Consider the following 17598-nt stretch of genomic DNA (forward strand, 5'->3'; position numbering starts at 1 on the left):
AAAGATTTTCAGTACAAATTACCAAAATTTCACACTTTTCCTCACACAAAGCTATCGAACAGCTTCAGGGGACTTGGAATATTATGCATGAGTCATATGGAATACTTTATGGTGCTTTTTTTTTTCCTTTCTGGAGCTTGACAGCCCCAGTCCCCATTCACTTCCATTGTATGGAATAGGGCAGCTTGAACATATGGCAAAAAAAAAAAAAAATCTCCTTTTGTGTTTCACAGAAAAAAACAACAACATGAGGGTGAATAAATGATAACATACTTTTCATTTTAAGTGAACTATCTCTTTAAGAAAGTGAATGCATTAGATACACTATATGAGAGATGAGAAGGTACAGGACACAGGTTAGCGGCACTATGGTGAGGTGAATTGCTTCTTCGGTCTTGATGTCTGAGCCTGTTCTCAGGCTGCAGACGTTTAGACTGTGAGTCCGAATGAGGGCACAGAGCCCGGCAGTGTTGCAGCTGATCAGAGGACAGAGGTGTGGTGCCCCCTGTGGTACAGTTATGGTACTGTTCTGTTTTTGTGCTTTGTCTGGGTAGTGGTTGAAAGATTGTCAGGAGGGGGGTGCCCACACCCACTGTCTCAAATGAATATGGGCACACACACATACACACACACATTCATACAAGCTCATACACTCATGCATATACTGTATATTCAAATATATATTCTGCATCACATGTGAATGTATACCTATATTAAATACTATATGTATTTAAATAAGTCTGCATATAATCAATACAATCTACAAGATATAAAACAGCAGGTGAGACACAAATAATGATAACAAGTGGTCACACCACCGATAACAGTAACAGGTATTCACATTTAAAGGGACAGTTCAACCAAAAATGAAAATTCTGTCATCCTTTACTCACACTTATGTCCTTTCAAACCAATATGACTTCCTTTCTTCCATGGAGCACAAAAGGGGATGTTCGGCAGAATGTCCAAGCTGCTCTTTTCCGTACAATGAAAGCGAACGGTGACCACAAAATTGTCAAGGCAAAATTTTCCTTGAATTACAACTTGAATTTCAGTCTGTTCCTCACAAAAAGCTATCAGCAGACTTCAAATATAGTGCACAAGTCGTATGGACTACTTTTATTTCCTTTTTAGACCTTGACAGCCCCTGGTCACCATCCAATTTTATTGTATGGAAAAGAGCAGCTTGGACATTCTACTAAACTTCTCCTTTCGTGTTCTATGGAAGAAAGACAGTCTTAAACATTTGGAATGACAATGAGGGTGAGTAAATGATGACAGAACTTTAATTTTCAGGTGAACTATCCCTTTAAGGATGTGAAAAACAAAATGATTAAACCAATTGCACAAGTTCAGTTAGGGAGGAGCCAAAAGGTTAAGAATGATCTGCAAGATGTGGCTAGTTTTGCTAAACAACACACTCAAGACGGACTGTCGCAAAAGGGCACGGACGGAAAGACAATTACGGTTACTGGTCACGTGACAGGACTAGAGGTCTACGTACAAGACACTAACTCATTAATAACCCAAGTCATAGTCTCCTCCTCCACCCAAATCTCTTTCTCCTCCATAGCCATGGCCTGGATCAGCTTCATCATCATCACCATCCCCAGCATCAGTGAAGTCATTCAGCCAGGGCTTGTTCGACAACACTGAAGAAATAAACCAGACATTATGCAATAAAGCAAAAAGTTCTACTCTTTAGAAAAGTCTGATTCTATTGCTTACACTAATTACCTGGACTGTCTTAGTTCTCTGCCTTAGGAGTCTCCTTAGCTTTATGAGGAAGAAGAAGAATAGGAGAAAGGCAGTCAAATAATGTAGATGTAGATATGAACAAAACACATTACTAACGATAGTACTGCAATCTCACCCTTGGAGGCCAAGAGGTTCTCGGCTGGAGCTTCCTCATCTCCTGGGGCCCTGAAAACAAATTTTCACAAAATTTAGAGACATTTACAAGCCATTCTCAATCTCAAGGCGTCAAATACTGACACTTGTGCAAGAGCCCTGCATGTCACTTTATATTGTAGATGCCAAAATTGTCCCTCAGCATCTGTTTAGAAATGTGGCCAGTAAACCCATTGCTTTCAACGGGAAAACTTTCAACAGTCAATAGACTGACACAAAAGGCATAGATATTTTTATGATCATAAAGCTAGTTTCTCAAAATATCTTGAGAATTTTGCTGGCTATAATGTGTTCACGCTTGTAATTGTTAGAGATGTACCAGGTCTAGTCGATTAGTGGGGTCGACTACTAACATAAAATTATTAGTGATGATGGTTTCAGCCTGATCTCATGAAATTTATGTGACAATGGCAAAAATTTTGCAAACCAAAATTACGTGCTTCATTACATGCTTGTCTGCAGTTTCCCAGCGAAATATACAGCGGGGGGTGCCAAAAGCGAGTGAAAAGATGTTGTAATCGGACGAGGTTCTTACTCTTAACCAAGGCCTAAACCTGACCGACAGTGTTTAAAAAGCAAGTTCGACATGAAAAGCACAATTACAGAGGCAACTATGTGTCATGGCTCTAGCCTTTGCCGGTTCATTCTGTTGTTTGTTTTTCTCTCTCCCTCATATTTCACAGGTGGAGTCGGTAAGCATAATCGATGTTTCCATGGGAATGCTGATCGCTCCGGGGAGGCGTCGTTTACAGTAATAGGTTTCTCACACACTCCACCTGTCTTCCTCTGATTGCATGCCCTACTTTATCCCTTGTGTGTTCCCTGTATGTTTGCTGGTTTATTGTTTGCTGTACCTTAACGTTGTTCTCCTGTTTAGTGTGAAGTTCTGCTCTGTTGGTTGCTTTGTCTCTGAGTGGTGTTTGCCCATCAGATCGTCGTTGCCTGGTGATCGCGCTCGAGGAGAATTAGTTGGATTCTGCCGGCATGTCGGGAGACTTGTTCTGGGCTCTGCTTCACACCACACCACCCTTCAATGGATTGTCCAGACCTCCACAGCACTACACACTGACGAACACACTATCCTCGCCTCAGTGGCTTCCTTATTGAGCTTGATCGAGCTGGCGCTGAAGCACTTTTGTGTTGACTGTCCAATTAAAGACTTGTGAGCTTTATCTCTGCATTTGGGTCTCGTCTGTCCCCCAGTGTGACACCATGTCATTTTCTGTCACTTCTATGGCACTTTCGCTTCACTTTCACTTTCGTTTCGCGCGTTCATGGCTGGAATTGAGGCTTGGTGCCCGAGTCCAAATTCCAACACTCTATTAGGTGAGCTACCATGCAAGCTAATCATGTTGGAATAAGTGTGTGAATCTAGGTCTGTAAAACAAGCATTAAAATGTATAGTTTTTCAAATTATGCATTAGAGTAATAGTGTTTTGATACAATAATAGAAGTGTGTGAGTAATTGTGCGAAAAATAAGTGTTTCTAAAGTCATAAACAGCCATAGTACCCGTGATTTGTGTAAAAGTAAAAACTGTTGTAGTGCCTCTAGAGTACATTTCACCAGGAAACTGCAGCAAAACGAAGAAAGCGGCACGTAAAACTAGGTTTGCAAAAATGTATTTATAGTAATGTTCATTTTATGAGACTAGGTTGGGTGGTTTTAATAAGAGACGCATTTCTCAAATTAAGAGATTCAACTTCTTGGAGAGCTGTTTTGCATGATGATAACTTGCTGTGTTTAACAGTGAATAACAGTCAGCATAGTAAGACCCTCTGCAAGATGTTTCATCTCTTTAATGCTTTAGGTTTAGTCTTTTTACTGTATCAACAATACATTTCAAGACGATCACTGTCGGACATTAAATCCTCTGTTGTGAGTATGTTACCATATTTGTGAGGTGCTTTGGAGAGATTAAACTGCTGATTCTGTCTGACACTGCTTAAATAAATAGCTGCAGTAATAAAAGGTTTAAACTGTTTGATTTTGTGAAATAGATGTGTACCTGCAATATTATCTTGCAGTTCTGTGCTTTTCAATGCACAGTAAGGATCGCCCTGAGGCACATACATTGAAGCATGTCATTCTGCGTTTAGCATGCGCATAAGCGGTTTTGTGCCGCTCTGGATTGGAGCCTTTCTTTTTTTGTAGTTTTCATACTTTGATCGTTTTGTGCAATATAATGTTATAGTTATTTAGCCTATTTATTTGTTGAATATCCATTCGTTACCATGATGAAGTGCTGCGCTTGGCATCTGTATATCCCTCTGAAGCGTGTCTGATCGTGGTCCAAGAACATAATGGAGCCTCATTATACATGATTATCCTTAAAACCGACTAGTCGACAAATTGGAAGTTTTGCACATCCCTAGTAATTGTATATGATTATTTTTTTTAAGAAAGCTGTGTTATACTATATAGTGATTACACATTTAATCAGCTGTTCCTCTTTCAGAAAAGAGTTGATAGGGTACAAATAGAGTTGTCATATGCCACTCCAAGATGTCTTACAGGTCGCCAAATAGAACATCATACCCCAAAATATATCTTGATGAAACAATTGTACCCCAAAAAATAACTTAATGATGATATCACTCCGATGCCGTTTCTCATTGAAAGCAGTAGGCTTACCGGCCGGGTCACAATACAGATGCTAAAGGGAGATTTTGGCATTTGAAGTACAAGGTTACAAGGCTCTTGCACAAGCGTCAGTATTAGACGCTATGGGATTGAGATCCCATTTTCTTATTGAGTTTGGTTTACAGCAACATTTTGTAGGGTAGAACAGGGCTTAAAGCCCACCTTGAGGACAATTTGATTATTTTCTCTGGTCCCACTCCCAAAGCGTATGCCAGTACAAAAAACAAAAAACATATTCTAACTGAAAACTGATGGAGCAACATAACTTGTAGACAAAGGAAATGATAAAAAAGGAACAAATCAAAATAGTCTTGTCGCAAAATATATGTGATAATTTGCGCATACCCTACATGTCTACCAAGGAAATAACCAATGAGGCCATGCAAGACAAAAGAATGATAGAGACTGGGATTGGACTGACCTGGACTTCTGGTTGATACTGCAGCGGCACCTGCGACCTGCACAATACACAAAAGCAAAAACGTTATCATCATTAATATTGCTTGTGGACTTCTCTATAGAACAGCTTGACAAAGAAGTTGGAGTTATCACAGTCTGATGATTCTTTTAAAGGGAATCACTTGATTTTTAGCTTAGCTTTTACACGATCTTTATCATAATGGAGGTGCAGTATGTCATTGTTTCTACTTAAAATAGGATTCATACATAAATATGAATAGTAAAATAGTTGAAATGAAGACTAGTTTGCCACTTTTGACTAATATGCCAAACATGATGTACACTAACATGAGATAAAGACTCAAGTCATATCAGAGGTCTAGAAAAAGCTGGTTTATTCTACATACTGTAAAAGTGTTCCCGCTTAAGTGGCTGCCATATTCAGATTACATGACCAGCTGACTAGCTACTACTCAATATTTGGCAAACACCCCCTATTATTGCTTCCAGTTGCAGAATGAATTAATCATGGATGAAAACTACACCTGCAAATTTCTCCAGTGGCATTGGTAACTGAAAACCAGGGCGGTCAATTGATTAAAATATTTAATCAAATTAATTACATGATACCTTAAAATATGTACTGTGGGTGTACTGTATGTAATTGAAGTGGCACAAAGCGCAATTTGCTATTTCCCTGAGAAATATGTCATGGCGCTAAGATGTTTCAATACCACCTCTTAACTCAGCGCAAATTTCAAATTCAGTTCCTGCATTTGCAGTTTGGAGATTTCACCAGCAGGTGGTAATAAAGTTCATGTCCAAATTATGAAAGTACAGAACATCAAATAATGTCCCTGATGATTGTTGTGGAAGCCGTATGTTAAAACAAAAAGTTATGAGATTTGTGTAACATTTTCTAGAGGTCATGGTTTATTTTTTCAATTATTATTATTCTTGTTATGTTTATATGTTATATTATTATTGTTTGTTTGCAATTGTATTTATTATTTATTTGTAGCCTACTAGTAATTTTCTACATGTTGTCGTAGAGTGATTTAAGTCACTGCAAAAGGGGTCGGTGGAACAAGGAGAGAGTAAAATGTTTGGATTTGGTATGAATTTTTTGACTACTTTGTTATTTTGATTATATTTTCTTTCGTTTGAAGTGCAATTTGAATTTAGTTTCATTTTTTCATGTTCAATAAATTAATTTATTTTTTCAAAATCAATGTCGACCGGTAGAAGTGAAGTGTGTGCCGATACAATCACTGCCCACCACAAGCCATTATTTGTGTGTCAGTAGATGAAAATGATTAATAATATTTACATTCTCTTTCATTTAACAGAGCGTACATCCAAATTTTTACGAGAATCACATTTTCCATGCATATTATAGGATCGTGTCACTGTCATAGAAATATGCCTGACATTCATCAAGTACGCAGTTAATGCACAAAAGAGCATCATTTTCGATTCTTCTAAATCATTGCATACAGTCCATTTACACTACCAACTTCTTTTGAATGTGCTGTCTTTGTGCTTCTCCTTTAAGACTTGAGAGTAAATGCCCACTTGTATGATTGGCTCTCTGTTCTTGGCTGACCTGCTCTCTATAGGCCTTTTTCACACTCCGGGTTTTGGAACATGGAAGTAAACGTTTGCAGGGTAAACTTCGACAGTGGTGAATGGGAGATCACAGCAAATATTATTTTCATTTACCCATTTGCTCCAAGACCAAAAGAAAAAATCCACTATTACATTTTAATGACTTTCCAGAAGAGGAAAAAAAATAGAGAGTGGTGGATGAAGACAGTCAGATGGGAGAAGATGCCAAATATACTGTCACTCTCTCAGCAGCTGTAACAGAAACCCCCTTGCATGCCATGGTAATTCATGTTTTAAAACTAGTTCCAGGGTGATATAACACAAAACATAATGTTATAAATTTACACTCAATATTTAAAAAATGCATAATATACACTGCTAAATAAGGCGGAAACACGTCATCACAGTCTGTGAAAAAGGTCTATTCTTGGCATCTCACTGCTCACCACTATTGGGCAGGCTACGGAAGTGATTAAAGGTAAAATAGGTATTGATGTGCTGTTGTGGAGGCATTCAGATGCAAATGTCTACCACAGTGTTACATCACAATGTGGAGGAAGTAGAGAACAAGTCGTTTTGGCTGCTTGGTTTCAACAAATGCTCTTTTTGAAGTGAAGAGGTCGTTTTAAGTTCTGAAATTTACAGTATGATTGTAAAATACAAGGACTTCTTATATGTCAAATGATCAAGTAAAAATGTATTCCTAATGTCACGACCCATTTAAAGGTGCTATATCAAAAAGAGTATTATTATTATATGTCAATTAATTAATCGAATTATTGAATCGCAATTAATCGCATATATAAATATTTGCTGAGAAAACCCCTCAAATAACAAAAATTCTATATATAATGATTAACTATAAATAGTTATATTTAAATAATTCTAAATACATTATATATTATCAAAATAATAATTCAGATAATTAAAATGCATTACATTATTGTGACAGACATGTAAAGCATTGATAAGAAAATACAAAATGTGTCTTTAGATGGCAATATATTGTTTATTTTCATATTATTAAACATAAGCCTGCCATTGGCCTACAGTTCACAGCAAATCCATTTTGCAATTTAATTAGTCAATCCATCCGAGATAGGTTTATTATAAGAGCTTGTCAAAGAATGTGTCAATGTACATCAGCTTCAGACGGACTTTGGTTGTGTCCTGTCATAAACACAGTGTTTTAGAAAGCTGTGTTAAGTTAAACTGAGTTTGAAACTAAGAAAAACACATTCCGAGATCCCTGCATTCAGGATTGTGCCATCAAACTGTGTTTGAACACAAGAACACTTTCTCATCTTCTGCTTGTTGCTAGTGAGCTTATTTGTTCTCTGTACAGCTGCACGTTGCCTATACAGCTGGAGTTTCGCATACTTCCCCCTGCTGAAAACAGGTGGTACTTCAAGCTTGAATTGCTCTGATGGTTGGAATATTACATGTTACGATCCGAAGACTTGATTTATTGTGTACATTTGTTTAACGTGTTATTTTTATATTATTAACAACGCTGAGTTAACGTGTTAAATTGACAGCCCTACTGAGAACCTTTGCTTTGTGTGTGATGCTGCATCCACTCCAATAGGGGTCAGTATAAAGTCCAAGACCAGTCAAACCTTTAAATGAAGAATTTGTGTAGTTACTATTTTAGTATATTTTAAATGTGTTACAATATTATTTGTGCGGCTAATGACTGAAACTTTTCCTAATGATTAGTTGCTGAATAAAACCACTACTGCATGATTGATAACTGCAGTGGGGGAGCTCAGTTTGGCCATTGTACTCATGATCTCTTGTTTTATAGTAATTTATGAGTGATTCAGCTTTTGAATGAAGCTGGTGAGCCTGTCCTAGTGAGAATACTTGAAGGTAATGAATGAATGTGTTGTGAATTAATTAATAGGCTATAATAGGTAAAAAAGAAAAAAGTTGCTTACTGAGGATAAGAAGCACTCCCAGAGCGAAGAGCACCACTGCCAACACCAAACCTCCAATCCTCAAACTCTCATAGTCTAGTAAGGAAAAATATAATTTTTAAAGATATATTTGCATTCTCAGTACTATCAAGTAAGATCAAAGCTTATACAAAACCATTTCTACAGTGCCTTTAGAATGCATTAATCCTCCTTTTAATTAATTCACACTTGAATAGCACTATAAATTCAACACATTTTTTACACTTCCAACATATTCAACACATACACTTTTTCAAGTCATGCCGCATATTTGCAACTTTATATAATATGGAATCACGCAGAGACTTTAGAAAATACTAACCACCTTTTTTTTTTTTTTAAATCAATTTGAACACAGTGGATTCATGCACTTTGAATCATAGTCTACCTAAAATAAATGTATTGTTGCCCTATGCATTTAGGAGACATTTTCCTATGCAAAGCATTTATTTATTTATTTATATTTTTTATTTTCTCCCCAATTTGGAATGCCCAATGCGCTATAAGTCCTCGTGGTGGTGTAGTGACTCGCCTCAATCCGGGTGGCGGAGGATGAATCTCAGTTGCCTCCACGTCTGAGACTGTCAATCCACACATCTTATCATGTGGCTTGTTGAGCGCGTTACGCGTAACACGTGTGGAGGCTTCACACTATTCTCCACGGCATCAACGCACAACTCACCACATGCCCCACTGATAGCGAGAACCACACATTATAGCTACCATGACTCTTCCCTCCCTAGCAACCGGGTCAATTTGGTTGCTTAGGAGGCCTGGCTGGAGTCACTCAGCACACCCTGGATTCGAACTCGCGACTCCAGGGGTGGTAGTCAGCGTCAATACTCGCTGAGCAAAGCATTTATTAAATGGACAATGACAAACTCTAGAGCAACATGAGATAAGGGTCCTTGCTCAAGGTCAAGTTTAATCGCTACCACCACCCAGCCTGGATGTTATGCAAAACATAGCACCTACTTTAAGACCAAAGAGCTCAACTTTAGTCTCAAACCACACAATAGAAGATTTCACATGACTTATAGCAAGGTGGTGTAAATTTTTTTGTTGTTAAAATAGATCTCATATACGAGTTCAATATACAGATCTTTAAAGCACTGTCTTAAATAAGATGAAATATGACTGTATATGAGGAACTACTATGTCTATAGATAATGAAAGCACCTGCCTAGAAAACAAGAGATCAAATGTGAGTTGTTAATTTGGTGCATGTCATGTGTTTGAGAGAGGGACTTCTTAAGTACATAAACATCTAAATTTGAATCTCTCCTTAATTTCCTCTCAGTGATCAATGAAGTACAGCTATCAGACCAGCATTTCTCTAATCCTCTTTGGTCTGCAGGAGGGGTCTTAACTTAGCTCAAGTTATTGGCTACCAATTAGATTCCACTGTTATTGACTGCATGCTGTTTGAGAAGAATGTAAAGTCACAGAATCCTATTTGTGTTTGTGAGTAAATATTGACCTATGTAAGATTTTGTAAAAAGTGATTCTTACCATATGCAAATGGGTTCAACACCTTATTCTTTCCATCTGATGGAAACAAAAGTGTAATAACCACATGGTGTAAATAATATCTGAATCAATATTTTCACTTGCAGTCTAAGGATAAAAAGATTGTGTTATTATGGTATTTTAAAACTTGAAATGAGAAGTTACCCTTCCGTCACTCACTCGAAGTTGTGTCGATGAAGTGACACTAGGGGTCGCTCCTGGGAGCCCCAGACATCTCTGATCTTTGAGAAAAGGCCAATGAGAATTGGCAAGTGGAATTTGCATGCCACTCCCCTGGACATATGGGTATAAAAGGAACTGGAATGCAACCCACTCATTCAGATTTTGTCTTCGGAGCTGAGTGGTTGTGTTCATTCAAGCTGAACTACTACTGGTCCATTCATCTCTCTTGCTCTCACGAGCTGTTGGTCTTACGGCGCATTAGAGTGGTTCTCCCCTCTTGCCGGCGTTGTGCAGAATACATCCCTGGGCGCTTCAACAGTGAAAAAAAAAAAGAGTATATTTTCTCTCTAAAAGAGAATATTTCCAACTAAAAGAGTGGCACTCACGAAAGCGTCCTTTCGTTTGTGTATCCTTCCAGGTTGCGGTCGCTATCTCTCCGCTTCTGATGGCCACGATCGCTGTATCTCGTGTTTGGGTGCTTCCCATGTGGAGACATCGTTCTTGGATGGTTCATATCCTCATTGCGAGAACATGACCATGGCTACGCTGTGGTTGCGGCTTTCTTTCATCAGAAAGTCTCGGTCCTTCTACCTACGGGCATGAGGCTGGGTTGGTTAGCACTGGGGGCGGTTGGGGGACTTCAATGGGAGCTTCTCCACCGGGTAACCCCCCACGGACCTCCCATTCCCCTGCACGCTTGTATGCCCCATCCGGGTTCTGGGATGAGACCGCGGGCCCGTCTCAGGGCGGGTTCGCGGCCTCGTTCGGAACTCGCGAAGAGGATGAGATATCCATTGCAGCATTGGAGAGTGGGCTCTCCGTGTCTGATGTGGAAGACTCGGCTGGACTCCCACCCTTGGCTACGGTGGTCCAGTCACAGGCGGACCTGGCGGTCATGCTTGCCCGGGCAGCTGTGAGTGTCGGGCTGGAGTGGAACCCTCCGCTCCCCCCCAAACCCTCGCGGCTCGACGATTGGTTCCTGGGGCCGGAGCACCACTTACGGCCACGCTCCACACTGTTCCTTTCTTCCCGGAGGTACATGAGGAGCTTACGCGGTCATGGCAGGCACCTTTTACTGCCTGCACCCGATTTGTGAACTCCTCCGCTCTCACTACCCTCGATGGTGGGGCAGCGAGGGGGTACTCGGCGATTCCTCGGGTGGATCAGGTGGTCGCGGTGCACTTGTGCCCACAGAGTGCCGCCACCTGGCGGAGTCGTCCGAGGCTCCCGTCCAGGACCTGCAGGCTTATGTCATCACTGACGGCTAAAGCCTATGGTGCTGCTGGATGTGCTGCCTCCGCCCTGCATGCCATGGCTCACCTGCAGGTGCACCAAGCCAAGGCACTTAAAGAACTGCACGAGGGTAGTTCTGATCTGGGATTTATGCAGGAGCTGTGCTTGGCGACCGACCTCGCCCACCGAGCGACGAAGGTCACGGCGTGGTCTCTCGGGCAGGCGATGTCCACCTTGGTAGTCCAGGAATGCCACCTTTGGCTCAACCTGGTCGAGTTGAGAGAGGCTGACAAGGTTCGATTCCTTGATGCCCCCATCTCCCAGGCTTGCCTATTCGGTGACACCGTCGGAGACTTTGCCCAGCAGTTTTCGACAGTAAGGAAGTAGACGGAGGCCATACAATATATCCTGCCTGGCGTGGCTCGAGGCCCCGTACCCCGTCTGCTCGTCGCCAAGGGCGTCCCCCTGCGGAGGTAACACAGGCTCCGCCACAGACCGCCCCAGTGGGCCGGCCCCGGCATGGAGCCACCCGCAGGAAACAGACATAACCCATCTCAAGGCCGGCCGCCAAGAAACTGAGGAAGACTTTGAAGCTCCCCTGAGATGGGCAGCCCAGGAAGTCGGGAACTCACCCTTCAGGAACTGGTAAAGAGACCACTTTATTGAGAATGGAGACTTTATGGAGAATCCTTATTTTCTTTTTCTTTTGATTTTGCCCAACGGGCTGCGGTACCCATTTTGTCAAGAAAAGAGCAGTTCCCTCACTTCCTGGGCCTCAAATTCGGTGTTCACGCCGGTACATCCGACACGGTTGTTCCCTTGGTCCCCCTCGCATGGAGCTTGGGGACGTGGCTCGTGCTCCCCAACCTGTCACGTTGGCTGATCAGGACTGTCTGACTCGGCTATGCGATTCAGTTCGCCAGACATCTGCCCAGGTTCAACGGCGTCCGCTTCACTGCGGTGAAAGGCGAGAACGTCGCTGCCTTGCGCGTGGAGATCGCGTCCTTCCGTAGGAGGGATCGAGCCTGTTCCTCCAGCCAAGATGAAGAAGGGGTTTTACAGCCCCTACTTCATCGTACCCAAAAAAGGCGGCGGGTTGTGGCCAATCTTGGACCTGCTTGTTCTGAACTGGGCTTTGCACAGACTCCCGTTCAAGATGCTGATGCAGAAACGCATTCTAGCGAGCGTCCGGCATCAAGATTGGTTCGCGGTGGTAGACCTGAAGGATGCGTACTTCCAAGTCTCGGTTTTACCACGACACAGACCCTTCCTGCGGTTTGCTTTCGAGGACCGGGCATACCAGTACAAGGTCCTCCCCTTCGGTCTGTCCCTGTCACCTCGCGCCATCACGAAGGTCGCAGAGGCAGCCCTTGCCCTGCTAAGGGAAGTGGGCATCCGCATTCTCAACTATCTCGACGACTGGCTGATCCTAGCTCACTCGCTGTACTTGTTGTGTGCACACAGGGACCTGGTGCTCATGCACCTCAGCCGGCTGGCGCTTTGGGTCAACAGGGAAAAGAGCAAGCTCTCCCCGGTTCAGAGAATCTCTTTTCTCAGTATGGAGTTAGACTTGGTCTCAATGACGGCACGCCTCACAAACGAGCGCGTGCAGTCGGTGCTGAACTGTCTGAGTATGTTCAGACAGAAGACATCAGTCCCACTGAAATCTTTTCAGAGGCTCCTGGGGCATATGGCATCCTCAGCGGCGGTCATGCCACTCGGGTTGATGCATATGAGACCACTTCAGCACTGGCTCCAGACTCGAGTCGCGACATGGGCATGGTGCCACGGCGCACACCGTGTGCTCGTCACGCAGGTCTGTTGCCGTCTGTTCAGCCCTTGGTCTGACCTAGCGTTCCTATGGGCAGGAGTTCCCCTAGGGCAGGTCTCCAGGCACGTCGTGGTTACGACGGATGCCTACAAGCGTGGCTGGGGCGCCGTGTGCAACGGGCATGCAGCTGCCGGCCCTTGGAATGGTCCACGACTATGTTGGCACATCAAATGCCTCGAGTTGCTGGCAGTATTGCTCGCCCTGCGGAGGATTTTGCCGTTGATCCGGGGCAAGCACGTGTTGGTCCGGATGGACAACACGGCGACGGTTGCATACATCAACCACCAAGGCAGTCTACGCTCTCGTCGAATGTCGCAACTCGCCCGCCGTCTCCTCCTCTGGAGTCAGCAGCGGCTCAAGTCGCTGCGAGCCACTCATATCCCGGGCAACCTCAACAGCATAGCGGACGCACTGTCGTGACAGGTCATGCTCAGGGGAGAGTGGAGACTCTACCCTCAGGTGGTCCAGCTGATCTGGAGTCAATTCGGTCAAGGGCAGGTGGACCTGTTCGCTTCCCGGGAATCCTCCCACTGCCTGCTCTGGTATTTTCTGACAGAGGCTCCCCTCGGCACAGATGTGTTGGCACACAGCTGGCCCCTGGGGCTGTGCAAGTATGCGTTTCCCCCAGTGAGCCTACATGCACAGACGTTGTGCAAAGTCAGGGAGGACGAGGAGCAGGTCATCCTAGTGCCACCTTATTGGCCCACCCGGACTTGGTTCTCGGACCTCACGCTCCTCGCGACAGCCCCCCCTGGCGAATTCCCCTGAGAAAGGACCTTTTTTCTCAGGGACGGGGCACCATCTGGCACCCGTGACCAGACCTCTGGAATTTCCATGTCTGGCCCTTGGACGGGACGTGGAAGACTTAAGTGGCCTACCACCGGCAGTGGTAGACACAATCATTCAGGCCAGGGCTCCCTCGATGAGGCGCCTGTATGACCTGAAGTGGCATCTGTTCACTAAGTGGTGTTCTTCCCAACGCGAAGACCCCCAGAGATGCGCAGTCGGATCAGTGCTTTCCTTTCTTCAGAAGAAGCTGGAGGGGCGGCTGTCCCCCTCCACCTTGAAGGTGTATGTAGCCACTATATCGGCACATCACGATGCAGTTGACAGTAAGTATTTGGGGAAGCACGACTTGATTGTCAGGTTCCTGAGAGGCACGAGGAGGTTAAACCCCCCCAGACCGTGCCTCGTTCCCTCGTGGGACCTCTCTGTGGTCCTTCGGGGTCTACGGGGAGCTCCATTTGAGTCCCTAGAGTCAGTAGAGTTAAAGGCGCTCTCTTTGAAGACTGCCCTCCTGATGGTGCTCACCTCCATCAAGAGGGTATGGGACCTACAGGCGTTCTCTGTCAGCGAACTGTGCCTGGAGTTGGGCCCGGGTGACTCTCACGTGATCCTGAGACCCCGTCCGGGCTATGTGCCCAAGGTTCCCATGACCCCATTCAGGGATCAGGTGGTGAACTTGCAAGCACTGCCCCAGGAGGAGGCAGACTCAGCCTTGGCATTGCTGTGTCCAGTGCGTGCTTTGTGCATCTACTTGGATCGCACGCAGAGCTTTAGAAGCTTGGAGCAGCTTTTTGTCTGTTTTGGGGGACAGCGGAAAGGAAGCACTGTCTCCAAGCAGAGGATCGCCCACTGGGTCATTGATGCCATCACTATGGCATATCACACCCAGGACGTGCCCCCCCCCCCCCCCCCCGTGGGGCCGCGTGCCCTCTCTAGCAGACATTTGTAGAGCAGCGGGCTGGGCAACACCTAACACATTTGCGAGGTTCTACAACTTCTGGGTTGAGCCGGTTTCGTCCCGTGATGTCAGGTTCAAACAGGTAAGTCTCTGGACAGCTGGCCGGGTGTACCGCTTGCACATAGCGCCTTTCCCCTCTCTTGAGGCAAAGATGTGCGCTATTTCTCCCAGTCGCGTTCACAAAAGTGTGGACCCTGGATGTCCTTCCTCCTTAGCCCTATGGCTGGCGAGTTTTCATAGAAACTCGCCATCGGCTCAGTACTTGTGCTAATTAGGCCCTGTACTGGGGTAGGTGCTCCACATGCGCTGGTTACCCCATTGGTAAACCACGTCTTCCTTGGGCAGACGCCCCTCTGCTCCGGGTCACCGTGTCTGTAGAAACTCCTCCCCCCTCGGGTAGGACCTACTACGGGACCCTTCCACATGACGTGCTTCTGACTAGACTCGGTAAGACTATGTGACGTATTTCCACTTTTAAAGATGTCTGGGGGTCCCAGGAGCGACCCCTAGTGTCACTTCATCGACACAACTTCTCGTTCCCTCCATCAGGGAACGGAGGTTATGACAGTAACCAAGACGTTTTAGATTAAGCAATAGCCACACTGTAAATACACTACTAGTCAAATGTTTTGACACACCAGCCCATTCTTTATTATTAATATTTTACACATATTAGAATAACGGAGTTCCCATATATGCTGGACACTTGTTGACTGCTTTACTTTTACTACCAATACATCTTATTTATTTAAAAAAAAAAAAAAATATTTAATTAAAATTGTAATTTTGTAAAGAAATTCATTCATAGACACAATTCATATTTGTCTAGAAAAAAATATTCAATAACTTCAGCAATAGCCTTTAGAACAAAATAATTTTAAGGTCACATTTAGACAAGTGTGTTGAAACATTTGATTTATAGTGTATGTTTTATTAAAAAAGGTCATACACAGTGATGATGTACCTAAAATAAAGTGTAAACTTACCTTGGGCAGCGGTGTCAGACAAAGCTTAGACAGCCAAGATAAATACAGATACAATGAAGTGAAAGAGAAAAAAAGAAAGGAATCATTAGTATTTTGTTTCATATTCACAAAAAATAAATAAAACCACTAACTGAAATAAGAGTGCTACACATGCCACATGAAGGGGTGAATTCACTAACTATGAATTGCAGCTAGAAAAAGTGCCATGTATATTAATGCGCTGTCTGCACACAATTTGCTGTCACCAATTCTTAGACTTTTACCCTAAGAAAAACCCTAATAAATCAATTAGACTAAATCAGTGGCTGTGAGACAAGGACAAGTCATAAAGCTTTGCATTTTAGAGATTTGTCCACACTGTAGTACTAAAAAATAGAGAAGAGAAGTAATATTTTCTAAGCAATATAGTCATTTCAGCTGAAGTAATAGAAACCATTTTTGCCCTTAATTGTCAGGTGATTATAAACAAGTTTAGAATGACCATCAAAATAATAGCAAGCTTGAAATATGCTTTAAAGGTGGGAGAGAATAAATACAAGCCTGTCCGTGTATTCAAAAAATATATATATTTTTTTCTCAATAAGACATTTTATAGGTTGCAGTTAGACATTTTATATTTGGATGTATTTATTGGATGGACTTTGCTAATCTGCCCTCCTTTCGTTAAAGGCTTGTTGATTATTTCATTCTGCTCTAACAAATTTTGGTCTGTCTACATATTTCATTATTTCATAATGTATTGTACATCTCAATATAGCATATGTGCTAAGCTGCATTTGTCTTTACATAAGTGAAAGAGGGAGGGAATGAAAGGGAAGGAAGGAACAATGAAGGAAAAAAGTAATAAACGATGAAGGAAGGAAGGGAAAGCAGAAAGAAACAATGAGGGATGAACAGAAAGAGGGAAGGAAGGATGGAAGGAAGGAAGGAAGAAAGTAGAAAGGGAAGGAATGAAGGAAAAAGGGAATGGAGGAGTTAATGGAAGACAGAGAAAGGGAAAGAAGGGAATAAGGAAGGAAGAATAAATCAAAGAAGGCAGGAAGGAAGGAAGGAAGGAGGGGATATAGTAAGGCAGGAAAGAGGGAAGGAGGGAGGGAAGGAAAGGAGGAATGAAGGAAAGAAGGAAGAAGGGGAGATAGGAAGGGAGGAACAAGTGAAGGAGGGAGGGAAGAAAAGATGGAAGGAATGAAGGAAGTGGTGAAGGAAGGAAGGAAGGAATGAAAGAAGGCAAGAAGTAAGGAAGGGTAGATAGATGGAAGGAAGGAATGAGGGAAAGAAGAAAGGAAGTGAGGAAGGAAGGAAGAGTGCAGGAAGAAAGGAGGGAGGGAAGGAAGGAGGGAAGGAATGAAGGATGGAAGGAATGAAGTAAGGAGGAATGAAGGAAAGAAGGAAGAAGGGGAGATAGGAAGTAAGGAACAAGGAAGGAAGGAGGGAAGGAAAGATGGAAGGAAGGAAGTAAGGAAGGAAGTAGGGAAGGAAGGACAGAAGGAAGGAAGGCAGGAAGTAAAGAAGCGTAGACAGAAGGAAGGAAGGAATGAGGGAAAGAAGAAAGGAAGTGAGGAAGGAAGTAAAAAGTGCAGGAAGGAAGGAGGGA

At 43.3% G+C, this 17598-nt stretch overlaps 1 protein-coding gene across 2 annotated transcripts in view; it reads right to left on the reverse strand.

Moving 5' to 3' along the window:
• Nucleotides 1-1212: 1212 nt before the first annotated feature.
• Nucleotides 1213-17598, reverse strand: part of fxyd6 (FXYD domain containing ion transport regulator 6) — a 51822-nt gene continuing 35436 nt past the window's right edge. For both annotated transcript variants that reach the window (XM_051666184.1, XM_051666185.1), the window contains exons 3-9: nt 16005-16028; nt 10031-10066; nt 8501-8575; nt 4975-5011; nt 1874-1923; nt 1738-1776; nt 1213-1652 (exon numbers count right to left, since the gene is read on the reverse strand). In XM_051666184.1, the coding sequence (XP_051522144.1) occupies nt 1748-1776; nt 1874-1923; nt 4975-5011; nt 8501-8575; nt 10031-10066; nt 16005-16028 (251 nt within the window). In that variant the 3' untranslated portion in view covers nt 1213-1652; nt 1738-1747. The remainder of the gene's footprint in view (nt 1653-1737; nt 1777-1873; nt 1924-4974; nt 5012-8500; nt 8576-10030; nt 10067-16004; nt 16029-17598) is intronic.

Source organism: Myxocyprinus asiaticus, chromosome 31 (genome assembly GCF_019703515.2).
Source record: "Myxocyprinus asiaticus isolate MX2 ecotype Aquarium Trade chromosome 31, UBuf_Myxa_2, whole genome shotgun sequence".
NCBI lineage: Eukaryota > Metazoa > Chordata > Actinopteri > Cypriniformes > Catostomidae > Myxocyprinus > Myxocyprinus asiaticus.